Genomic DNA, 27,342 nt, shown 5'->3' with positions numbered 1-27,342 from the left:
ATCAGCATCAGCAACATCCACTTCTTTATATTTTCCAATATCAAATAGGAATGGGAAAGTGGAGGTAGGCAAGGGAGATAGAAAAGGAATGACATCAGCATCCTGTTCACTTCTAGTATTCTTCCCCTGAAGAGGATGCTGAGGAGAAGAAAAGTACGGAATAGACTCAAAGAAGCTGACGTCTTTGGAGAGAAGTCGCCTTCGGGAAGGAGGATGGTAGCACTTATACCCTTTGGTGGAATCAGAGTAGCCCAAGAAGATGCACTTGAGAGCTTTGGGATCAAGCTTGGTGCGGGCGAATTTGTTGACATAAACATAACAAACACAACCAAAGACTTTTGGAGGTAAGGAGAAGACTGAGGATTGAGGAGAAAGAAGAGCCCAGGGAGATTTGGAGCCAAGGAGTGGAGTTGGCATCCGGCTAAGAAGAAAGGCAGTGGTAAGAAGAGCATCAGACCAGAAAGTCTTAGGCACATGCATACCAAAGAGAAGTCCCCTAGTGATTTCCAACAAGTGGCAGTTCTTTCTTTCAGCCACCCCATTTTGTTGAGGGGTGTCAACACATGCCAGTTGATGGATGATGCCATTATCAGTAAAGCACTGTTGGAGCCCCCCATACATGTACTCACCCCCCTTATCAGACCTAACAATTTTGATCCGGGTACCAAACTGAGTACTGATAAGTTGAAAAAAATCCTTAAAAGCATCACAAACATCACTATTTTGTTTCAATAAAATTGTCCAAGTAGACTGAGAATAGTCATCCACAAATGAAACAAAGTAACGAAATCCAGACAAGGAAGTAGTAGGGGAGGGCCCCCAAACATCAGTGTGAACCATAGTTGTCACGTCGTCACGGCGATCCAAGTCGGTGGAGGGGTGTCATGTCGATATATCGACTTGTCGCCCGCCCATATCGACCATGTTTTATTTTTTATTTTCTCTATTTTTAATGTCATTTAGTATGCTATAATATATACCCTATAACATAAAAAATTAACATGAAAGTGTACTACTAATCTACTATGGTTTAATTCATGAAAGTGTAATATCCATTAGTGTATATGAAATCATGGATTATCAAATAATTGATAGCAATAGTCTTGCTGATAATAAAGTTGAAAAATCATGAGTTGAGATATGATTCATATGAAAGTGACTACAAAAGTAACAAAACAAAAAAACAATTACAAGAACGTAAGTTATATTGAGTGAATAAAGCTAATAAACAACCCATCTAAATAAAAAAAAAAATTGCTGATATGAAAATGTGATTGTGTATTAGTAAATAGTGTATTAATGTTTGATGTTTGATGTTTTTTTTAATTTTTTTTTTATGTTAAGGAAAAAGCATTAAAATAAAAAATGGTTCAAAAAAATTATTGTTAAAAAATTAAGTTTTATAATTTGAAACAACCATGTCGCCCGATATGGCCATATGTCGTGGAATGGCATCCATGGCGGCGCCATGGCAACGACATGGAGGCCATATCGGTCGATATTCTTACATCATCCATATCGGTGGTCGATATGCCCACTTCTCTAGTGATATGGCAACGCCACAACAACTATGGTATGAACAAGAGAAAAAAGTGCAGTAGATCTATTACCCCGATAAGGATAAGATGTGCGACAATGTTTAGCAAAGATACAAGATTCACACTGAAAAACATAAGAAGAAGGAAATGAAGTAAACAAATGGGGTAACTGTCTCCTCATGACAACAAAAGAGGGATGACCAAAATGTTGATGCCAAAGCATTACAGACTCCAAAGTACTACGGTCACTCCGACCACAAACATAAGCTGTAGCACTAGATCGATCAGGTAACCGTGGTTCAAGAAGATGGAGTCCTCCTTTTTCAGTCCCATTGGCAATAACCCTCTTTGTCTCCAAATCCTGAAAAAGACAATAGGAAGGAAAGAAAGTGACAACAATTTAAGGATTTGGTTAGGTGACTCACTGATAATAGGTTAGTAGCAAAATCAGGAACATGAAGGATAGACTCAAGGGAAATAGAAGGGGTAACTCTCACATTACCCTCACCAGAGACAGAAGAAAGGGAACCATCAGCAACCCTTACCGTGTCCCGGCCAGAGCAAATGGAGTAGGAATCATAATACTTTGACATACCAGTCATGTGATCAGAGGCTCCAGAGTCAACAATCTAGATGGGTGCAGTAGGAGGAGTAGACGAGACCTGTAGAGCTGAGGCAGAAGTAGTTGACCCTCCAGAGGTAGAACTAGTAGAGGACCCTCCAAGGTGAGGCATAAGCCGGCGGAGGGCTGCAATATCATCCGGTGACAGGGACTCAGGAGCAGGCTGGGGTCCAGATGTCTCAGACTCAGATGTCACAGAGTGAGCCCTAGCTCCCCCTCGCTTGCCTCCACGGGCACTAGGTGGACCACCATGCATACCAGGAGGCTGTCCGTGAAGATCGCAACACCTGTCCTTGGTGTGTCCAAGCTTTCCATAGTGATCACATTTAAATCTCTCACGGTGATCTCCACGAGTTGGTCCTGGGCCTTTGCCCCCACATTTCCAGTCTTTGTGGGAACTAGAAACAAGAGCGGATGTCTCTGTTGCTGGTGCAATATCAATAGTTATTCTCATGGTTTCTTCACTTTGCAAGTAGCTACAGACTTCATCCAGAGATGGGAAGGGAGATCTCCCCAAGATTTGCAAGCGAAGAGGCTCATAATCTGAGTTAAGACCACCAAGCAAAATAAGGATCCTTTCCTTTACGTGGCTCCTGTAGACTTTTGCCTCATCATCAGAATTGGACAGCTGGAGGTTGTTGTAGTGATTATATTCCTCCCACAGGCTAATTACAGTGTTGTAGTAGTCAGATATACTCCTATCACCCTGTTTCGTATGGATAATCTTTTGGAGGACTTAATAGACTTTTGTTGCATCACCAACTCTATCAAAAACCTTGGAGACACTATCCCAGATATCTTTTGCAGTCTCCATACTCATAAACCTCCTACCTATCTCAGGTTTCATAGAGAAAATCAGTCAAGTCATAACAATGGAGTTCTCAATCTCCCACTTGAGATAGCCTGGATCAGTTGTAGCAGCAGCCTGGATAGACCCAATAATGTATCCCAACTTTCCCTTACTGCATAGGGACACCTTCACAGAACGGGACCAATCTAAGTAGTTGGTATTATCCAATTTCACAACAAAGATTTGGGTGTTGGGGTTATCAAAGGAAGTCATGGTTGGGAAACCACTACTCAGGCTACCAGTTGTAGTAGGTCCACTTACCTCAGAATCTTGTCCAGACACAATAGACATAATGGGCAGACACTTCAACAATCAATAGTGTACTGCTCAAATGGGGAGTACCCTCAACCCAAACAAAGTAGGCAAACCAGCAAACAAGTAGCTCCAAACAGCCAAATCAACCAAATAGAGAACCAATACCAAAAAAACAGCAAGTGTATAGGGAGTAAAGGCTTGTATAACGTCAATTAAACTGCTCTAACACCCAATAGCCTTCAGTCCATAGCAACAATAAGTGTAAAAGGAACAAACAACTCCATTCGTATCAACCAACACACATCCAATATACTTAGCTTCAAAAAAAGATCAAGCCAGAGACAAAAAAACAGAGCTGGCGGTACCTTGAGAACATCAAAGTTTGGAGCTATGCTCCTCAAACTGGTCCTCTCTTCAACCGAGTGGTTGGGGGTTTAAAAGAGTACCCCTAGGCGATCCACAAGCAGCAAACCCCTTCCCAAAAGATGGGAAGATGAGGGAGAAATAGGGGAACTACTCTTCAGCTGGCAGAAAAAATTGGGTGGCTGTAAGAGCTTCAATCTTCATCAGCAGCTACTAAACTCCATCCATGGTGTGTTGATTTGAAGAATAAACCACCAAAGAGTGTAGTATGTGTATACTTCACATAGTACAGCCTCTAATGGAACCCTTTGTCCTCTTAGGGTTCCAAAGAGAGGTAAAGAACAAGACACCCAAGCTTAGTCGACTCTCAAACCAGATTGCCTTGCTCTGATACCAAGTTGGAACTTAAGAAAAGATCGAATCTAGTAAGAGAGAAGAGATTTACAGCAAGAAGAAGGAGGAGAGAATAAAACAGGATGGAAGAATCGATTGTATGTTGAGTAATACTCAACACACCTATTTACTTCATTAAGCACTTCTAAGAATTACATGGACCTCCCTAGGGAGGTAAATAGAAATAAAGAAGAAATAACAAAACATACAACTTAGCCATGTCTAATGATAAGACAATGACAGAACTACCCTTATACATTTAGTCTAATAACTCTAACAATTTGATGATCCCATAAGCAAGAAGTCTGAGCTTAGGGATTTTTCTCCAAACCCATGAAGCATCAGATAAGGATGGAGCAGCCCAGACAGGGTCATTGCGTAAGGGCGGGAATAGACCCAAATCACCCAATCAACCCAAACACTCTTCTGCTTAGCTGCTAGCTTCCAAATGAGCTTGAGAATACTAGCATGATTGACATCTTTGATTATTCTCAAGCCAATTCCCCCTTCATCTTGAGGAAGATAGACAAAAGACCAACTGACAGGGTGGAGAAACCTAGATAAATCACAACCCTTCTAAAGAAAGGTACACATGAGAGACTCCAACTTCAAAATAGTAGACTGAGGGAGCCCAAAAATGCGGGACCAGTACATATAAGAAGTCTGAAGGACAAATCTTCTCAACTCTAGACGGCCAACATAAGAGAGAAGCTTCTCATTCCAAAGCTAAAGCCTTTTTGCAGAGGCAATCCAAGATGGGGGAACAATGGTGGGACGTTAACCTGGAGGGGATCAGAGGTAAACCCAAGTACTTGACCGAAAGTCAGCCCAAGGAGAACCCAATCATCTCTCTAAAGCCAGAAGAGTCAGCCTCACTGACCCAAGCAAGGAACAGTAAGGATTTGGAGCAATTAATGGGGAGACCTGACAAGCTTTGACAGAGGCGCAAACAGGACAAATGGGAAATTTTAAGAGATTTGCATTTGGACATAGGGCAGATGAGGAGCTGGTCCATGCTAGATTGGATGCTTCTAGAAAGAACTTCAAGAACAAGAGTGAAGATGTAAGGGGAGAGAGACAGCCCTGACAGATGCCAACAGATGAGAAAAAGAAGCCATCGGGGCTACCATGGACCAAAACCGAAAAGTGGGGAGAGGAGATGCACTGGAAGATCCAATTGACGAAGATTGGGGGAAGGACATCTTGTGCATGAAACTGATAATAAAGTCCCAAGATAAAGAAACAAAATCTTTGTGAATAACTATTTTCATAAGAATAAAAGGGGGTGGGATTTTTTGTCAAAACCTCTAACAAGCTTAAAACAGAGAAGGACGTTGTCAGTGATGGATCTGCAGTGAATGAAAGCCGATTGGTTGGCATTGATAAGATAGTCGACCACTAGCTTGAGACTGTTTGCAAGGATCTTGGCAATGAGCTCATACAAAAGGTTGTAAAGGGCAATGAACTGAAAGTTGGACAAATAGGAAGCACCTTCTTTTTTGGGGATGAGGCAGAGAAAAGTTTGGTTAATACCTTTATTCCAGTTGGGGTTATAAAAGAAATGCTGAAGGGCTAAGATGAGGTCTAATTTGATATATCTCAAGAGGAGGAGAAGAAACCCATACTAAACCCGTCCAGACTAGGAGATCTATTTGCTTTGTGAGAGAGGACAATAGAGAGGATTTCCTCCTCAGAGGGGATAGCTTGGAGAGAGGGAAGGAGGGATGGTTTTATCGAGAAGGCCATCAGGGATGGCAGTAGAGGGGAAGGAGGTAGGGGTTGAAAATGGGACTAAAGAAGATGACGAACTCAGTCTCGATGTCTTGAGCAGAAGAGAGAGGAGAGCCATCTGATGCAGATTCATCACTAAAATGGGCTTGTTTAATTAGGAATAAGTCTAGGGTTGGGTTTTATACATGTTGGGCCTTTGGTCCATTAGGTTTTTAATGTAATAGGCCACCTTTATGAGCATTAAACATGAGTAGTAAGATTGCATAGGGGATTTCTTTTATTAGGACTTAGTTTCTTATACTTAGTTTATTTTTAAGTTGTTTTGGGTTAGTTCAATTGAAACAGTTCTATGTGGTTCAATTTAAGTTGCAATTAATTGTTATTAAGTGTTTTAGTTGGGCTAAATTAGGATTCTATAAGTCCAGTCCTGTTTTGAGTTTGTTTCTTTTATTTTTTCACTTTCCTAGTCAAATTTTTTTTTTGGTAATTAAATATATTACTGAACCCCAGGAGGGGGCAGGGAAAGGAGAACAAAGGAACAATATACAAAGAGGGAAAAGGGGCACGAACAAAAAGCCCACTAGGCCGACAAACAGCCAGCCAAAAAAAGGGGGGGGAGGAGGGCGGCCAGCCTGCCTACACAGAGGTGACTGACCGCAAAAGGGCAGAATCAAGGCCCCAAAAATCCAAAATGTGTCTATTCTTGGAGTTGTCCGTGGAGGGACGATGACGGATGCAGCTGAGCTTAGAGGACACATCAAAATAGATGGCTTTCCAAATCGCATCAAAAGATCTCGATTTGGAAGTCCATCTCCTGAGGTTCCTCTCCATCCAGATATGGTGGATAGCTGCGCTGAAGACAAGCTTCCCTATAGTGTCACATATAGAGCTTCTTGGAAAAGTATTGAGCAACCAAAACCATTCGCGATCAAAGCACCTGGTCCTTCTACTGCGCGGCCAGATAGAGGCTAAAGTTGTGTTCCAGATAGTGATAGAGAAGGGACAGTTAAAGAAAAGATGAGGGATATCTTCACGGCCAATCCAACAAAGGATACAAGCGGGGGCAACAAGGATGGTTCGGTGGTTAAGGAAGGCTTGGGTGGGTAGACAAAGTCTGAGGGCTCTCCAAACAGTAAGACTGTGGCGAGGGATATGGTCTTTGAACCAAACAAGGTTGTGCCAAGGGACCCTGGAGAAGTTCCAGGCAGAAGAGGAGGAGAACAAACCGGAGGGTGAGGGGAGCCAAATAACCTTATCCGCGCGGGTGGAGGGAAGGAGGGGTAAGGGAGGAAGGGTGGCCCAAATCAAAGAGATGATGTCTGGGTTAAGGGAGGGGTGAGGGGTCCAAGAGCCAGAGGAGATGAGGGAGGAGACAGTGGCAGCCTTAGGGAGGCCAGAGTAAGAGATGGCCCTGGGGCCAAGAATGTTATAGAGGATGCCAACAGGATGCCAAGGATCAAGCCAAAGAGAGGTGGAATTGCCATTGGAAATGGAAGAAGAGATACCACGAAGGGCCCCGGAGGGAAAGGATCTTGCGCCAAATCCAGGAGGGGTGGGCATGGATGGACACAGTCCAAATGGAGTCAGATCTAAGGAGGTGAGAGTAGACCCAAGAGACCCAGATGGAGTCCTGGCGGGAATGGATTCTCCAGAGGAGTTTAAGGAGACCCGCAGTATTAGAATCACGAATGCGGCGGATACCCAGACCACCTTCAGACTTGGGGAGGCAGATAGACTTCCAGCTGACAGGGCGGAGAAATCTAGGGGTGTTGCTACCCTTCCAGAGGAAAGCACAGAGGATTCGCTCAATAGCCTTGGTGGAGGGGATGGAGAAGATGCTGGTCCAGTAAATGTAAGTGGCTTGGAGGACCGAGCGGATACATTCAAGCCTACCCGCGTAGGAGAGAAGCTTACCTTTCCAGAGCTAGAGGTGCTTGCGAATGTTGTCAAGCATAGGGGTGCAGTGGTGGCTCGAGAGCCTGGCAGGAATGAGAGGAAGGCCAAGGTACATGACCGGAAGAGAGCCAATGGAGAAGCCAGTTAAGAGGCGGAGAGCTTCTTTAGTGGAGTCAGGGGTACCAACAAGGAAGATTTTGGGTTTAAGCAGGTTGACTCTGAGACCGAGAAGGGATTCAAAGAGATGAAGCGAGTCCACGATGGCGGAGATGGAGGCGTGGGACGCCTTAGAGAATATCATCGGTCATCAAGAAGGCCGGATGGGAGAGGTTGGTGCTCTTGCACTGGGAAGAGGGGAGATAAGGTGGAGATCGCTTTTGGTTTGCGAGGCTTCGGAGAGGACTTCCAGGGCAAGGGAGAAGAGGAAAGGGGAAAGAGGGCAGCCTTGGCAGATTCCAACATTAGAGCGAAAGAAACCGGCAGGCGAGCCATTAACCAAGACAGAGAAGGAAGGGGTGGAAATACAGGCGTATATCCAGCGAATGAAGACAGGGGGAAACCCATGAGGGAGAGCACATCACAGATGAAGTCCCAACGGATAGAGTCAAAGGCTTTGTGAAGATCAATTTTCAAGAGGGCTACCGGAGAATGTGATTTGCGGTCAAAACCGCGAACAATCTCAGAACAGAGGATGATGTTGTCCGCTATACTTCGGCCGGAGATGAAGGCCGATTGGTTGGGACTGACAAGGGAAGGGATGACTCCCTTAATCCGATTGGCAAGGATCTTGGCAATGAACTTGTAGATGAGGTTACAGAGGGAGATAGGCTGGAAGTCAGTCAGAGAGGAAGCCCCGTCCTTTTTAGGGATGAGGCAGATGAAAGTGTGATTGATCTGAGCTAGCTGGCCAGGTTTAAAAAAGAAGCTGCGGACAGTTTTGAAGATCTCACCTTTAAAGGAGTCCCAATGACTAAGAAAGAGTCCCATATTGAAGCCGTCAGGGCCAGGAGCCTTGTTGGACTTATGGGAAAGGATAGCTCGAGAGATTTCATCATCAGAGGGGATGGCCGTGAGAGAGCTATGGAGGGCGGGGGGAATGAATTTGTCAATGAGAGAGGGGGGGATAGGGGAGGGGGGGAAGGGACGGGTTGAAGAGGGAGGAAAAGAAAGAGGAAGCAGCATCTTTGATGGCAGGGGGGAGGAGAGGTGGGTTCCATCAGAAGCGACGAGGAGGGTGATGGAATTCCGATTTTGCCTAGCTCTGAGGGAGCGATGAAAAAGGCAGAATTCGAGTCACCAAGCTCCAACCACTTAAGAGCGCGATTTCTGACGGAGCAAGCTTTCCTCAGAGAGGGAGAGAGAGGAAAGATCAGCGGAGAGGCGCTTCTCCTCAGCGGCGAGAGCCGGGTTGAGAGGGTTAGACTGGAGCTGAAACTGAATGGAGGAGAGGTCAGACCGGCAATCAGAAAGACGGGAAGGGATATTGCCGAAGGTGGAAAGGTTCCAACGCCGAAGGGCAGATTTGGTGTTGCAGAGCTTACGAGCCAGGGCTACCCAAGGGAGAAAGGGGGAAGAGACCGGGAGACGCTAGGCTTTCTTGATGGTCTGGAGGTAAAGGGGGTGGGAAGTCCACATATCAAAGAACTTGAAAGGTTTAGGACCAAACGAGGAATAGGGCTGGAGAGAGATGAGGCAGGGGCAGTGGTCAGAAAGACCTTGGAGAAGGAAGGAGGCATGGGAGGTTACCTTATAAGTTAAGAATTGGGTAAGACCTTTACTTTTTAGTATTTGAGTCTATTTTTGAGTCTTCTATATATGTTTGTAAAGGAGGCCAACATTCTACACGAATTTAGGAAAGAAATTGCAGATTTTGCTTGCCTCTTCGTGTTTGAAGATCCCTTGTGTTTGATCAAGGAACCCCTTGTGTGCGATCAATGTAGGTTGGTGTTTGATCCAATCGAACCACCTTGTGGTGTGAAGTCCGGGCGTTATTTTCTGTTGTTCTTATTATTCAATCATCTTCTTCATCCATTAACAAGTATTTTTCTATTTTCCTGCAACTAGAACTTTTATTTCTAGAAGATTACATGCTACATGTTTTTTGAGATTAAGCAATCCAGCCATTAGATTCCTTCAAGATTTTCAGCATATGTTCAGGAACCCTATATATGAACTTGATTTCAGTTTGGTAACTTTCTGACCAGCTGATCTTGAGAAATCTGAGTTTTCCTATTCTGCCCCTGCACCCATTAAGTCATTGTTTTGTGCCTAGATCAATTCTGAGTTTCTGATTTATTTTAAGTACTGTTATTTACTCTATTAGCAGAATCGACTACATATTCATAACCCTAATTTTCTGACCTTTGAAATCCTTGGTTACTTAATGGTTAATCCCTGGTTTTAAATACTGATTATTACTTGATCGAAATACTGATTTCAGGTTTTGTTTAATTCCTATTTCATAACAGAATTCAGTATAGGTCGACGACCCTATTTTCTGTTCTTGTTTGTTGGTTTATTACCAAAGGACACTTCTCCTAGATCTGCTGCAATTGACCTCTATATTCTGAATTATTCTTTGTGAAAAGATCTTGTCTTGGTATTGTTTTGTTCTTTCAATTACAGTACTACATTACCATCACTTGACAAAAGGTAAGTGATGGGGTTTCTGTTTGTTCTGGCCTTAAGGGATCTGTGAAAGTAAGTAGAGTTGGAGTTGCAAGCTCTAACCACTTGACTCTGGATTTTTGGCAGAGGAAACTCTCCTCTTGGGCCACTAAGGAAAGGAGCTCAAGGGAGACTGAGTGTTCCTCAGAAGCCAGAGAGGCATTGAGGATATCAGAGTAGAGGCGCAACTGGATGTTAGTGAGCTTGGTTCGGCAGTCAGAAACAGAAGGTACACGGAATTATTTGTTTTGGTAGTGGAGGTGCAATTGGATGTCGGTGGAGGCACAAGTCCACAACTGGATGCTCAAGTTCAATGGGATGTGTCGAATGTAACCAAGGTTTTCAGCAATGAAGGTACACGACATTATTTGTTTTGGAAGAATCATGCATTGTCACATTATTCCTCATTAGTAACAAAATATTTTATTACGGGAAAACAAGAGAGACTCAGAAAACAGAATGGAAAAACTAAAGAAAAATACAGGTACATGAAGACCACTTTTATATGGTAATATATATCACCAACTTCAACACAGCAACATCTCATGCTAATTTATCATCATAAGCTAATATAATATGACTTCTCAATTATGTACAATCTAGAAAAATTGGTGGAATATAAGCAATGAAGTAGACCTCTAAGGTCATGAAAAACTGGTGCTCTATATACAGTACTTACTTGGGAATGGACAGTTATTTGGAATACGCGTGCCACGTCTGTGATATCCAAGGCAGTTGTAGCAATTTTAACTATGTCCGCTCCAGTAGCTTGTATTCTAGCTACAAGGTTGGCAATATCTTCAACAGATGGTGTACTTTGATAGTTGTGAGATGAAATAATCACTTTGGTATTTTCTGGCTTTCTTCCAGATATGGAACTGAGGAATTCATGGGCGACCTTCATTTAAGAAAAGCAAAGTTATGGTAACTGGACTCTTGGAGTTTCCACAGCATATTCAATACTAGAAGTCTAGAACTACTCATCCAAAGATATTTATACATTAGTAATAGTTCTTCCGAGGTTTAACTGATTCCATGCACATGCATGTACCGCCTCCAGTACATTGTTTTATTATTTATTACTCATTATTTGAATGAGTATTGAGTAGAAGCTGAAAATTCAAAATGGTTAGCTACTGTTGTTTAAAGCATCGGATAGTTTGCTTTTAAGTTAGTTTATCATAGCTCTTCAAATGTTTATAACTTACTTCATATGCAACAATTTGAAAGATCCAATATTCAAAGCAACACTTAATTCTAACACTAAGAAGAATCAGAAAAGAAGGTAAGAAGAGATGCTAAATTGTTGACATGTTGGTTCTAGTACCCCCTTAATATATAGCCTCTGATCACTGTACTCCTCATGGTCTTTAGTATTATATCCACTATTCAGGAGCTCAAAGCCAGGGTGAACAATGTCTCTTCATGTCAGGCTATTGGATTGAGAGAACACATGTAACAAAAAGAAAGGAACGCGATCTTTTTCTTCTTACCACAAAAAAAAAAAAAGGAACGTGATCTTTCACATGTCAACAACCTGAGGAACCACTGATGTGATCCTGGTCACAGAAACCCTGTTTGGGATCGTTATTGGCCCACTCAAATGATGAATGTTTCAAAATTTGAAGGTAATGGCAATTCTGTAATTTTTGAGACAAGTCAAGTCCACAAGAGTATGGTAACAAGATAGGGGACATATCAGAGATTAACTTAAGGAGGACAATCCGGAATTTAAAATCAAATTGGAATAAAATAGAAACAAACAAGATTGTGGGAATAGGATCCTCACTGCTAGCCCTTCCAAATAGGACAGCACAAGGTTGGAACAACAAACAACAAAAGAGCCAGAAGGGACTGAACTCAGGTTTTACAGTAAGCTTTAAACCAGATTTGATTCTCTAATGTCACAACGATGGAATATATGGGTAATGGGATAGGGCCATGGTTTAAAGTATCGTTACGTATCATATTGTATCGGTTGATATGTATCGGTATCAGTCGGTATCGACACAATACTGACCGATACGTCTCTTTTTAAAAAAAAATAATGTATCAATCATATCGACCGATACAATACGATACGATACAATTGCTATGTATCGATTGTGAAATCCACCTCTAAATTGAACTTTTTTGAATTTGTGTGATTACAGGTTCTGGGTCAGTGTCCATGCTTGCCTCTATGTTGTGGGCTGCATCGGTGGTGGATTCGGAGCAATCCATTGACTCGCCTATGGAGGATTCCGAGGAGCCAGCACAGCTAGCCATTCTTGAATCCAAAGATCCTGCCGGGTCCCAACACATCAACTTCATCGGCCAAACATGCTAGATCGAGCATATGCAGAACCTCACAATTTCCTAGGTTGGTTTAGGTAAGAATCTGTCTTTACAAATAAGACTGTACTTTTAATACCAATGGGGGGCAAAAAGGTAAATTTACCCTAGTGGGACCCACACCCTTTGTAGTCTGGGGCTGCTTGTGTGTCAGCATGCCCGGGCCCACATTTATGGCCTATAGGTTTAAATCATAACTTAAAAATTGAACTTAAGTAATTAATTATCTTTAAAATCAGTTTTGAGAAACACATTTATAAAAACTAGTTCTAATAACTATAGACCAAACAGTCCTTAGTTCCACCCCTTTATATAAAACCACCTTAGCCTAATTTCATTTTATCCAAACCACAAAACCGATTCAGCTAAGGAAGAAAGGGAGAAGAAGAAAGAGGGAAGATTAGGGTTGAGGATTTCTTCTCAAATTGTAAACTTGGAGCTGGAGAGAACCTAGGAGGAAATATTCATCTTCATTACAGCTAGGGTAAGGTAAGTTCCCCTAAAATTCTGGAATCTCCTCCCTTCTTCTCTTCTTCTTTGATTTTCCTTTGAAACCATGGTTTAACCAGCCCTATGCCATGTAATTACTTAGGATAGTTGTTTATGACCCTAAACCCTAACCTAATTAGACAAATCTACCACTCTAGGGCATCATCCCAAACCATTAAAACCCTAATTCTTCTATTCCCATACTTACCTGCCATTTACCTATAAAAATTTTAGAAAATCCTTTCCTTCCCATTTAGGATTACAATCTTTGCATGGATGATGCATGCAAATGGGTCATTTTGGACCTAAGACTGTACCCTTAAACAACCCTAACTCAATTTGGGTGTTGGGGACCTGTGCTAGGCTTAATCCAGGAAAAACAAAACCTAAAATAGCTACTGGTTTGGCCCTATGGCCGATCGGATTCAGGTCAGCTCTGAATCCGGTCCTCCCTACAGTCCCAGTTTTAGTTCCAATATGATTTGGGCTTTTACCTAGGGTTGTGCTGGACCTAATACATGATGTATATTGTTTATCTAGGCTGTATAGCATCAGTTGGTGAGGTTAAGGTGTGAGTTGGAACTCTCAATTACCTAGGCTGTATCTGGAACTTCAGGTAAGGGGGTTTGACTTTTATTTATTGGAGTGTTTACTGTTGTCTTTATGTTTATGCCTGCTGCATCTGTTCATACACCATATTAATGGTTAAGGTTCATATAGGCTAATAGTTTCTTTTCTTTTGCATTAGATCTATGCAGGATTCTAGGATGCATTTTATATTGCATAATTATTATGTTTTATGATTATTGTGAATGAGATGATGATGGAACTAAGTTACTACCTTCTTACTGCTGAAATATATGACATCATGATAGAATGCATGTGGTTAGGTTATCATAAACCCCGTGCTACGACCCTTGTCAACAGGGGTGAGGTGTTGGATAACCCGTGGCATGTCTGAAGGGTACATACCGGAATGTCATTTACTATCCCAGGTCTTAAGAGTACATACCAGAATGGGAACAAACCATAGGGTTAACATTGAGGGTTCGTTGGGGTCTGATGTGTTCATTCCGGAACCGGTAGGCCTTCACCATAGTAGAGTGGTATTCCTGGGTGACCAATGTTTGGTTTGCGGTTCCGGGACTGGGAATATCATACCTACTACAGTAGCATTCATACCTCATGAGACTTAGAACTGTTGCTAGAAGCATCCTTAGTCTAGGTCATGCATCATGGACTATTATATGCATATGCTTGCGTGTTTTCCCTTATTGGGCTCAGTAGAGCTCACCCCTGTGGATCTCTCTTTTTTTTTCAGATAGTATGACTAGTTCTGAGAAACCAGATGATGGACTTGTTACTGCTTCGGACTTCCACACCGATGAGGGTCGTATGGTGCAGGAGTTTGAAGTTCATAAGGCATTCTGCGGATGCGATGCATGCGCGTTCACGTGATCAGGCTTGATGGAGCAGGCTATCTTCTTTTTGTGTATATAAATTACTTTTGTGAAGTATAACATATAAATACTGTTACACTTTTGTCTTGTAGTACCTTGTGAGAACTATACCAATGTAATACAAAGTTCAGTTATATCTAGTTATCACTTGATCTCTTTATTTATTGTTGTTAGTATTACTGCTTATTCTCTTCCGCTGCGAAGATTTACTGTGTTTTGATGAACTGTGAATGGGAGTACCGCACTTATTGATCCTGGAGGATTGATTGGGTGCCATTTGGCATCCGGTCACATCATGCCCTTACTAACCGGGCTGGGGTGTGACAATTTAGTGGTATCAGAGCAACTGTGCTCTACTCCTATTTACAACCTAAATCATAACACAGCAGCATCTTAGACTCATTGACCTAAAGGTCAGTTTACCTAAGGATAAATTAAAAGCTTCAATTAAAAATTATAAGTATAAAAGAATTTGTGAAGTGTAAAAATGTAATGAAAAGGAAAATATAAACTTATATATATATTTTCAAGATGTTGAGTACAAAATTTCAGCATTATATGTTGATCAAGTTACATCTGTAATATTAAAAAAATAAAAAAATAAAAAAAGAAAAAAAGAAAAGAAAAGAAAGAAAAAGAAAAAGTTACATAGCCTTTATAGAAGACAGAAGACTAAAAACCTAAGTCTAGAAATAGTCAGGATGAAAGTCATCAGGTAGTTACGGTTGTGGTGGTGGTGGTGGTGCCTGTCCCGAGAAGTAAGACCTCCACTGGCCCAACTCTGCCTCTACAGCGCCTACTCGGCTGCCGACTTGAGTAAGATCCTGCCTCATATCTGAGAATCCACATGCCACTGTCCTCTCCAAGGAGTCGAGGCGACTGAACAATTATCCCCAAGTGCTGGCATCTCCTGTGATGTGTGGGGCAGCAGAAGAGGAAGAAGCACCAGGATGTCCAAATGCAATTGTGGGCTGTGTGCCTATAGGAATATCACCAGGCACACCCGTGTGATCACCTCTGCCCTCTCCTCATCGAGGACCTCCCTTGCAACCTCCTCATCCCCTGTAGGTTGTGCTAACTCTGTGCAATCTGGGTGACCAAGCTCTGGAGTAAAGGGAGGAAGCTGGATATGCATCTTGACCAGAGAGACTTGACTTATGTTCACCACTCTCTTCGTTGAAGGCTCCTCATCTACAAGTCGGACACCATACCGACGGAAGATCTTGGTGAGCAATCTCCCGTAAACCAAGTTCCCACGCCCGGGGTTGTCATGAAGATACGCCATAGTGCGCATGATGGTATATGGCAAGCATATCTGGTAGCCTGTATACAGACAATAAGTGGCAAGGACCTGCATAGAGGAAAGCTCGGTGTGATGGCCTGCCTTCGGTACAACGTTATGGTCACATATCCTGGAAAGCACCCGAGCAAAGGGTATAAAGTCTAACTCTAACATCACCCTCTCATACAATGCCCCATCGGTGAGCACCGAAAACAACCACCGTATCTCTATGTGCAAGGGGAACTCAGAAGTCTCTGTCCTCGGAGAACAATACCTCCTCTCGCCCTCATTGGATATCTCAACAGGGCTGCCAGTTGAACGGTGCTGAAGGAAATCTCTCGACCCTTCACGTAGTTGCTCACAATGAACTCTTCTCCCTCATGTTGATAGCCAAGGTTGCTGTAAAACAGCCGAACCAATCGAGGGTAGCAAGAACTGGCTGGCTGAACCATTGGAAGCCACCCCAAGTTTTCAAACCTCTGTTGGACCTTGAATGTGTCCAAGTCTGCCAAAATCACACCCCGTTCTTCCTCCACTGTCTGACCCATGAACCACTCCCCATATCTCTCTTCTTCCATGGCATTCCAGAAGAACATGGGCTCAAAGTCAACTGCCGGTGCGGGGGCACCTCTTCCCTACCACCCCTACCTCTACCACCTCGCCCTCTAGCTGCAGCCATGCTAATAGGAGGGCTGAAAAGGTTTAAGAGAACAAGAAATTAGGACAAGTTTCCAAAACATATATGCATGTGTGAGTGCAAGTGCATTGGACTACCTAGGAACTTCAAGACTAGGAAAAGATAAGTAATGGCATTGAAAAGAGTACTAGGTAATAGGTGGAAAGTATAGGAAAGCCCTAGATTTCGAAATAAACAACAATATAACAAAGAAAATGTATTCATGCATTTATACAAACACATTGTGGGCACCTTTTGAGTGTCAATAAGAAGAGAACCAATGTAATACTAGTAACCTAAGAAAATAAAAGAAATGACAAAAGAAAATGAAAGAATAAGGAATGTACACATTAGAAGTACATTAGTTTCAAAAATGAACAAGTAATAAGGTAAAAAGACTCAAAGAGACAATTTTACAAACACCTATTATGCACAGTTCTATGCATTGTGGAATAAAGAACAAGAGAACTAAGAAACCATAAGAAAATGAAAAAGAAGGAAAAAGTGTATGCTAAGAATCTGTAAATAAGAACAAAAACATGCAACTAATGTCAAGAACCTCAAGAAAAACTACTACCTAGCATAAAAACCTAAAAGGAAGCAAGATACATTAGGTTATGAGCATAAACTTTGAGAATCTAGGAAATAAATCACTTACTTGTAGTTTAGAGAAGTAGATCTAATGTTTGAATGCTCAAAATAGGTTAGAAAACCCTTAGGAACTCTTTGGGAGAGATAGTGAGAGTTTAGAGAGGGAGAGACTACAGTGAGGAATGAAAGAATGAACCAACGTTTTAATATAAGTCACCTACTGCTTCGTCAACCGGTCGACCGGTTGACCCGCAACCTGAATTCGTAGAAACATAGGTCCTGAATCCGTAGAACTTAATATTTTGACAAGGCTACTGTGAAGCCCTACGGACGACCGTAGGACTTCAAACCTGAATCCGTAGGGCCTCCAAACCTGAATCTGGTGGACTTAAAACTTAAATAAAAACTTAAAATAAAAATTTAAATAAAATATAATAAAATACTATAAAATAAAGTACTATATGATAATTATATAAACAATACATATATTAATAAATTGATATAGAATAGACCTAAAACGTCAAGGGACATAAGTATCTGTTTTGTTTAATTATATTTTTATGTAATATCATATATTAATGTTAAATCTTTGTATTTATATGCTTTATAAATGTATACTAGAATGATAAAGTTTATTGTAACACTGTGCCTTATATAGGAATTTCAATCTCAGTGTGATACATCGCTGCAACTTCAATGAGTTACAAACTGAGGCCAATTGGCGAATATGTTTACAATAATGAAAGCATTGACGATTTAAATTATAAACTCGAACTGGTTATCAACAATCGGAGGTACCTCCAGTCTGTGTTATAGAACGACCGAACCCTGATGACTAGAGACTTCAATGTCATCGAGCGAAGGGTGGAATACCTTCAATTTCATACTACCCACATCGAAAGTATATTTAACCGGTGGGTGAACCAAATCCAATGCCTTAGATAGGGCATTATAACTGTATGTCCTTGTTTAACCCCAGTACTTACTTTTGCATCTATATCTTGATGTTATTGATGAATATCAAACTATTGTTTTAAATGCTAATAGTTTGCTTCTTTCCCTAGCTGATCAACCATGGTTGGATAACATCCGAATACCTATCAACGGATGAACACTCGAGGACTTACTAATACGGCATCCACTTCTAATCCCCATAATTTTGATCAGCCTCAAAGGGAGGATACTCATGAAAATCCTTCAAACCTCATGGCCCAGGATGTTACCACTATTATGGATCATATGATGGACCGTCAGCAACAGCAAATGCAACAGTTCATGACCACCATGGCCACGCGCATTTGCAAACGCGCCATGAGACCACACAGACCCTATGGCTCGCTCCTGCTTTCCTCTGTCCCAGTCACAAGCTGCCCCTGCAGCTTATGTTCCACCAATGGGTCATCCTGCCCCTGATGCCCCCGCAAATGATGCCACTGGCCGCTTAATGGAAAGATTCTTGAAGATCCAACCCCCCTTTGCTGGAATCTCTAAGGACTCCCTCCTACCAGTAAAGTGGAAAGAAATGGAGAAAGCCTTTGAGTTCTTAGGCTGTAATGAAGAACAGAAGATTTCTTGTGCAAGGTATAAGCTTCAGTAAGAAGCAGAAGCCTGGTGGCAGATCACCAAGCCCATTTTGGCTACAACCCACCCCGTCCTAACTTGGGAAATCTTCAAGGAAGCCTTCTTTGGCAACTATTTCCATAGTAGTGTGAGGAAGAAGAAGGAAGTTGAACTCATGGAGCTAATTCAAGGACCCAGATCGGTGCTAGAGTATTCGAGGAGCTCTTTTTCTTCGCTCCTCCCCACCAGAGCACTGATAAAGCAAAAGCACAGAAGTTTGAGGATGGTTTGAGGCCATCCGTTGCCACAGTAATGATCACCCATAAGGCCCAGAGCTATTCCGAAGTAGTACAGCTCGCGAAGAGGATTGAAGATAAACAGAGGGACACCTATCTGACCAACCAGGGGTCTGGCAAGAGATCGGTACCCTTTGCAGACAGGGAATATAGCAAAATCCCTAAGCCGGTCTACTATAGCCCGGCCTCTTCTCAGCCTCAAAGGGGGGCTACAGAGTCATCAGCTCCCAAGCCGGTGTATACAAATCTTAACACCAAAGCTATAGAAGCTCCAGCAAATGTAGACAGCCAAGAAGCCAAGTGCTACAATTGTGGCCAAGCGGGCCACTATTCAAGGACCTACTTCAATCACAGACCCCCACTATCTCAACGACAACAAGGCAACCAGCCTTAAGGTCGAGTTTACTCTGTCTCCGCTGGGGATGCTAAGGCGAGCCAGACTGTGGTTACAGGAATAAATTCTGCCTATACATCTTCCATGTACTCATTGTTTGATAATATACATATGCATTCATCAAGTCCTTGTCGATTAGGTACCATTCTTGTCTGTACATCGCCAGCATATACACTGTTTGACACCTGAGCCACGCACTCCTTTGTGTCTCCATCTTTTGCTAAGAGAATGGGGATTTCACCCAAGAGTTTAGCAAGTGGTTTGGCGGTTAGCATACCCACAGGATTGACGATAGAACTAAACACAGTGTATGAACCATGCCCTGTAAGGATTGCTGCCCGAGAAATGATAGCACACTTAATCCAACTTGATATGACTGACTTTGATGTCCTATTGGGTATGGATTGGTTGGTAGCTTACAAAGCAAATGTGCTTTGTGTAGAAAAGAAGATTGTATTCTAGCCTAGAGGAGAACAAGGGTTTATCTTTAAGGGAGACAAGAAGAAAAGGTCAACGAAGACAGTCATTTCAGCACTTTAGATGAAGAAACTACTTAGCAAGGGTTGCTAGGGATAACTTGTCTCGGTGATGGATACAGAGACCAAGGTTAGGCCTATGTCGGAAATTCCTATTGTAAGGGAGTTTCCTGATGTTTTCCCTGATGACTTGACAAGTCCACCTCTGCCAAGGGAGACTGAGTTTATAGTTGATTTGCTTCCTAGAGCGGCGCCAGTGTCCAAAGCACCTTACAGAATGGCGCCAAGTGAATTGAAGGAATTGCAAGCTCAACTGCAAGACTTGCTGAAAAAGGGGTTTGTAAGGCCAAGTGTCTCACCTTGGGGTGTACCGGTATTATTTGTTAAGAAGAAAGATGGGTGCATGCGAATGTGCATAGATTACCGGGAACTAAACAAGTTGACAATCAAGAATAGGTACCCATTACCAAGGATTGATGACCTCTTCGATCAACTACAAGGTGCAAGGGTGTTTTCGAAGATTGATCTCAGATCTGGATATCATCAACTCTGAGTCAGGGAAGGTTACATCAATAAGATGGCTTTTCGAACTCGATATGGGCATTACGAGTTCTTACTAATGCCCTTTGGCCTTACTAATGCGCCGGCAGCTTTTATGGAGCTAATGAATCGGGTTTTCCATAATGTCTTGGATAAATTCGTGATGGTATTCATAGATGACATCTTGGTTTACTCCAAGAATGAAGAACACGCCAAACACCTGAGTTTTGTAATGCAAAGACTAAGGGAGAAACAGTTGTATGCCAAATTCAGCAAATGTGAATTTTGGCTACCTCAAGTAGGGTTTCTGGGCCATATTGTTTCAGCAAAGGGAATTGAAGTAGATCCAGCCAAGACTGAAGCAATTGTGAACTGGGAGACACCCAAGTCAGTGACAGAAATAAGAAGTTTCCTGGGACTAGCTGGCCATTACAGAAAGTTCATAGAAAACTTTTCTACAATAACAATGCCTATGACCCAGTTGACAAAGAAAATTGCTAAGTATGAGTGGACTGAAGCTTGTGAGAAAAGCTTTCAAGAGCTGAAACAAAAGCTAGTGACGGCCCCTAAACTGATTGTTCCAAATGGCACTGAAGGAATGGTTGTATACACCGATGCTTCCAAAGTAGGACTAGGTTGTGTACTGATGCAATATGGGAAGGTTGTCGCATATGCTTCTCGACAACTGAAGGAGTACAAGAAGAATTACCCCACATATGATCTAGAACTGGCTGCAGTGGTCTTTGCCTTGAAGATTTGGAGGCATTACCTCTATGGGGAGAAGATAGAAATATACACAGATCATAAGAGCCTTAAATATTTCTTCACTCAGAAGGAATTGAACATGAGACAAAGGAGGTAGCTGGAACTTGTAAAGGACTATGAATGTGAAATCATCTACCATCCAGGCAAAGCCAATGTGGTGGTTGATGCCCTGAGTAGGAAGTTACAAGGCTGGTCAACAAAGATGATACACTTGAACAAACATCTAGTGAAAGAGTTCAAGGATCTGGACATGACTTTTGTGAGGGGAAATACCATTAGGCTCTAGCCGTGCTAACTGTAGAGCCTTCACTTAGAGCACAGATCATTTCAGCCCAATCCTCCGATGAAGAATTTCAAAGGATAATGGAAGAGATCAAAGAAGGAAGACAGAGGGAAGAAGGAAGACAGAGGGACTTGGACTTTACTCTAACTCCAAGTGGTGTCCTCATGTTCAAGGGCAGATTGTGCGTACCTACAGTTGATGACCTAAAAAATTTAGTGTTGAAGGAGGCACACCAATCTTTAGTGTCTATACATCCAGGGAGTACAAAGGTGTATAAGGACCTGAAGCAGTACTTGTGGTGGTATGAAATGAAGAATGATGTAGCAGCATTTGTTTCCAAGTGTTTAACCTGCCAACAAGTCAAGGCCATTAGACATCGACCTGGTGGAATTGTTACATCCATTATCTATACCGAAATGGAAGTGGGAACAGATTACAATGGACTTTGTCACAGGCCTCCCCTGCACTAAGAAGGATATGGATACCATCTGGGTGGTTGTAGACAGGCTAACAGAAACAGCCCATTTTAATCCCATGAAAATCACTTATTCCATGGATAAACTGCGTAAGTTATATGTTGATAACATTGTCCGGTTGCATTGGGTGCCAGTGAATATTGTGTCAGACAGGGACTTCAGATTTACATCAAGATTTTGGAAGAGTCTATAAAGTGCAATGGGCACCAAGTTGAATCATAGCTCAGCACATCACCCTGAAACAGATGGACAATCAGAAAGAACAATTCAGACCTTGGAGGACATGCTTAGAGCATGTGCATTAGAGATGAGTGGCAGCTGGGATGAACATCTTTCCCTGGTTGAATTTGCCTACAATAATAGCTACCATTCATCCATTGATATGACTCCTTTCAAGGCACTCTATGGAAGAACTTGTCGCACCCCATTGATGCGATGCATGCACGTTCACGTGATCAGGCCCGACGGAGCAGGCTATCTTCTTTTTGTGTTTATAAATTACTTTTGTGAAGTATAACATATAGATACTGTTACACTTTTGTCTTGTAGTACCTTGTGAGAATTATACCAATGTAATACAAAGTTTAGTTAATATAAATATCTAGTTATCACTTGATCTCTTTATTTATTGTTGTTATTATTACTGCTTATTCTCTTCCACTGTGAAGATTTACTGTATTTTGATGAACTGTGAATGGGAGTACTGCACTTATTGATCCTGGAGGATTGATTGGGTGCCAGTTGGCATCCGGTCACACCATGCCCTTACTAACCGAGCCAGGGTGTGACATCGATACACTCGATACATTCAATACAAACTACTTAAACCCACTTTTTACTAGGCCTGTAAACGGATCGGATTCGGCTCGGATACAGATTGGATGTGATCAGATCCGGATATTCCCTGGCCAAATACGGATACCTAAACGGATTCAGATTGAGTCGGATGCAAATCGAATTCGGATTTTCGACCCATCCGGTTACATCTCTGTCTTGTGTAACACTGTAACCCGAACCTTCCTACCCCTAGTGGATACAATTCACTCTCAATCCATATCTCTAAGATCATGATTCTCTTTTCCTCATATTCTAGAACCTGTTGAATCTTCAAAAACCCTCAAGATCATTATTTACTTAATTTTTTATTATTATGTATTCGGATTTTTTTCCGGACGGACATTTATCTGAGTATTCAGACTTTTCTCCGAATATCTCTAAACAAATACAGATGTCCCTAAATGGATAAGAATGCAGATCGAATTTGGATTTTCGGTTATCCATTTACAGCCCTACTTTTTACCCCTAAAGTCAACACAGCAAGCTTCTGGGCGGAAAAAAAACACCCAAAACCCAGGTCTGAAACCTTGAAATCTTGCTTCTAACCTCGATTTCTCACACTTGCCAACTTGGGGCTTCCAATCAACACTTGAAAACAAATCAAGGAGTGGAAAAACATCATCCTTTCCATCATTAAACATGCTGAAATCAAAGATTGAAGGAGTTATCATAGGAATAAGTATGGTTTTTGAAAGAAAAAAAACTTGATCTTTTTGTTCAAATCATACGGTTTTTTTTTTTTTTGGATAAGTCAAATCATACGTTTTAGTTCTATTTTTTGCTATAAATCCATGGATTTAGGTTAAACTAAGCTAGTAAATCTATCAAAGTTGAACATTTGCAAGGATTTGAACTCAAATCCATGATATTTCAAAGAAAAACGAAAATTTCTTCCATAGAGCTTTTTTTTTTTTACTTCTTCCAAAAATCAAGTCCGATACTTGTCTGGTTATACATTATTCTCCATTTTAGTGTTTAAGCATGATAGAGTGACTCTATATTGCTTGTTTATATGTTTTTTGTTCCAAAAGTGTATTTCCACGTGTATTTCCGTGCATATCTACACTGTTCGATACGTATCTCCGATACGCTATGATACGTCTCTTAAAATCACCTAACTGATATGACACCCGATATCGATACTTTAAACCTTGGATAGGGCTATGGAGTTTGAGGTTGCCCTATTATGGTGATTCTATTCCTCAACTTTGAAGGTGGAATTCTACGTTATGAGAGAGATCAAGTCCTCTCTCTGCTGAACCCAGATTACGGCAGAATAATAACAAGGAGAAACTGCGAAAGGAAGAAGAAGAGAAAATAAAATAAGGAGAATAGAATAACACTATAAAGTAAAGAAGTAAAGGAGGAGAGTGAAAGTTAAGAGCTTACCCAAAAGGGAGGAAAACTGGATAGATTGGAGGGAGGGTGAGGAGGGTGAAAAAGAAGGGAAAGAGGAACCACTCGGCCAATCCTTGGCAACAACTTCAATCAAACATCATTCCAGTCAATTTATTTCTGCCGTTGGATTACAGAGTATATATAGTATTGCTATCAAGCAACATTGACCCTAATAAGGAAGCATGAAACTGGAAACAAACAATGAAATTAATAAATCAATCTAATCTATTATGTACATCCAACTCTAAAATAAAGCAGTTACAAAAATATCCTCAAATAACTAAATAAACCCCTCCCAACCTTTAATGGTTGGGTTCGGTTTTGCCTTGGTCTGGGTTTCCAGATTGGGCCATGCCGGTCCAGCAATGATAATGCTACTGCATCAACCACACACAACAAACATGTAGTGTAGAAGTGACAAATCTTCCAGAGATGGATCTGGACAACTGGCTCCCCAATTTGATCCCCAACATTACCATATGGGATAATACCCAAGATGGTTTTAAGATCCTATACTCATGGATAGTGGGCCTACAGAAAAATCCCTTGGGTATCAATAAGTCTAGTAGTATTTTTCCTTATCAATTAGGGTTTACCAAAAATGAATACAGAAAGAGGAACACAGAGTGAAAGAGTGGGCACAATTGAAAGGAAACCACGTCCTTACTCACAAGAAGGGGGCAACTGGTATGAATTACTCATTAAAGGACATTTAAATCCAGTTCAGATCCATCATTCCTTATATTAACAAATGTGATCAAGAAATCATTAACGAATCCCAGCCACCGGTCAAGATTGATAATCTGATCTTACAAAAAAAATTAGGAACTCGAAGAAAATCTGAATAATATAGATGTAGATGAGAATAATCACACAAATTACCATGCATGGATGACTAACCTCACTTGTGTACTCAACTCAAACAGCACCCATATTTTGATATAAAAGTAAAACAGTCCACAATTTTAACAGCAGAAATAATAGCTTAAAATGGACATAAACAAGATGGATGCAGCCCGTACCTATGGATTTATGCAGTAGGAGCAGCACACATGCTTTTAATTCCATGTATGAATATTCTGCATGTATGACTCATCCTACAAGCTCAATATAGACATCTACAGACTTATACTTCTACTATAAATAGCAATAACTTTATTTACTCCTAACTAAATGTGGACTGAATTAAAGAAGCAAACCTTCTACCTCCTATTCTAATTAGTCAGGGAATAAAATAAGAATAACAGAAGAACCTAAGTTTGCTAAAGAAAGTAAACCCATGAAGAGATCCAAATTAAGTAGAAATAACAAAGTAGTACTCAATGGAGCTAAAAACAAGCATATAATTTTATAATTGGTTATCATTGTATGCCAAAACACAAATAAGCACAATACAATAAATTGCATGACCAAGTATTCCCATTCCCAGGCATGTAAACAAAAAAGCTACCTGAAGCTCAACGTCGATGTAATCAGCTCCCAATTCCATGGCTAACCTAAGTGCATCCAATCGTCTTGTTTCATCACCTTCATATTGACCACCTTCCCATTTTGGTCTGTGAAATGTTTTTTATTTTTAAAAAAAATATATGAATGTTAAGACCTGATAGATGAAATTTCAAATGTGGACTTTCTTATTCCAAAAAAATAAAGGAAATGCATTAAGTAACTCAGAGCAGAAAAAAATACTATTTGTCTTGATTGATACATGAAATAGGAAAAATCTAGGAAAAAATATCAGCAACACCAAAAGGGCAAGCCTCTCAAAAATTAACTCCAACAGGATATGACATGTAACATCCAGAGTGGTTTGTCATCAATACAAATATTTGAACAGTAAATATTTGCTCCAGGCACAGATGACTCATATAAATTCCCTTCAGAAATGAAACTAAAGAAATACTAAAGACCTTAACAAAACATGACTTCAACACACCCATTGATATTTGACCTAGGTTATCTTCGGTGGCAGTCCATGGGTCTGTCTCATATTTCTCACCTCATTTGCATTCTATACCCAATTTGTCAAAGAAAATTGATTCCCAGGTCTATATCCACTGTTTGCATGACTTCAGTGTTACATTGGAAGAAAATAATATGAGCCGAAGATTCAAAGTTATCAAACCTCTATTCAAAATTAATGATAAATCTAATTAAGAAAATAGCATGTATTGTGCAATCAAAATTGGTGTTTAAGGTTCAAAACATAAACAAAATGAAAATGGTTACATTGATCTGCTATCAGCAATAAAGACTCAACTACATTTATTCATCTCTAACAAATAAAATGCCCTATTTACAAATGAGGATAAGGAATGAAGGCCAGCCTTCAGAGGAAAACCAGTGTCTGATGGCTTAACTGTGAATCTTCTAGGTGAGTCACTGATTATGTAAAGTACTTGAGTAATAACTTTAACCCTCATTTCTTCCATCATATTGCAAAGGGGGTCAAAAAGACCTCCTTCCCTCCAACTGATAGATCATGAACCTCATTTATCAATGATACATCTTGAGGTCTAAAATAAAACCCTCCATTCAATATGCTTTGCCATATTGCTTTTTGATACTGATGGAGCTGTTCACATAGGTTTCAATTTGAGACCGGGGGCTCAAAAACCAAACGCAAGTACAGAATCAAGGTTAGGCACTATGGTAGTAGTCCGTATCCTCCATTTGACCATTCCAAACCATAACAGCAGAAAGTTGGCAAAAATCCAACGTTTCATGATTTTTCCCAAAAGCATGTAATACATTAGTTGCACCTGTAAGTGAAGAGCGTAGGCAAAGGAGACTGCTTGATGAGAACTTTGAGATCTTGGCGAGGGTTTAAGTTGTTGAGATAGTCCAACCGGACCTCAACAAGGTCAGCACCACCGGCCTTGGCTTTACCCATCTCACTCAACATCTGGTCGACAGATTGCCCCATTACAGGCGAACAAATCAGGGTTGAATTCTTTCCCATTGCTCCGCCACCGCCCATTTGAAGATAATCCGAAGAAGCCAACTAAAACTCAGAATATAAAACATCAGAAATCAGAAGAAGAAAAGAATTGGAATAAAAGCGAAAACCATATGCTATAATCAATGAAAGGAACAGAATAAGAGACTTACCGAGAGGCCACCGGACCTCATTTGAGCAGAGTAGAGGTGAGCTCAGTTTAGACTACAGA

The 27,342-nt window shown here is 41.2% G+C and overlaps 1 protein-coding gene across 2 annotated transcripts in view; it reads right to left on the bottom strand.

Annotated features, from left to right (window-relative positions):
• The window catches only part of LOC122658370 (bifunctional 3-dehydroquinate dehydratase/shikimate dehydrogenase, chloroplastic-like), a 51,529-nt gene extending 24,198 nt beyond the window's left edge, over nt 1-27,331 (bottom strand). Inside the window, exons 1-4 of one of the 2 annotated variants that reach the window (XM_043853297.1) lie at nt 27,284-27,331; nt 26,935-27,176; nt 25,617-25,728; nt 10,995-11,207 (exon numbers count right to left, since the gene is read on the bottom strand). In XM_043853297.1, the coding sequence (XP_043709232.1) occupies nt 10,995-11,207; nt 25,617-25,728; nt 26,935-27,176; nt 27,284-27,304 (588 nt within the window). In that variant the 5' untranslated portion in view covers nt 27,305-27,331. Of the gene's footprint in view, nt 1-10,994; nt 11,214-25,616; nt 25,729-26,934; nt 27,177-27,283 lie in introns of both variants that reach the window. The other variant, XM_043853296.1, reaches the window with a different exon arrangement.
• Nucleotides 27,332-27,342: the final 11 nt, after the last annotated feature.

The sequence above is a fragment of the Telopea speciosissima genome, chromosome 4 (assembly GCF_018873765.1).
Source record: "Telopea speciosissima isolate NSW1024214 ecotype Mountain lineage chromosome 4, Tspe_v1, whole genome shotgun sequence".
In the NCBI taxonomy this organism is placed as follows: Eukaryota; Viridiplantae; Streptophyta; class Magnoliopsida; order Proteales; family Proteaceae; genus Telopea; species Telopea speciosissima.
Note: the sequence above shows the minus strand (reverse complement) of the source record. Positions and strands in the feature narration are given on the sequence as shown.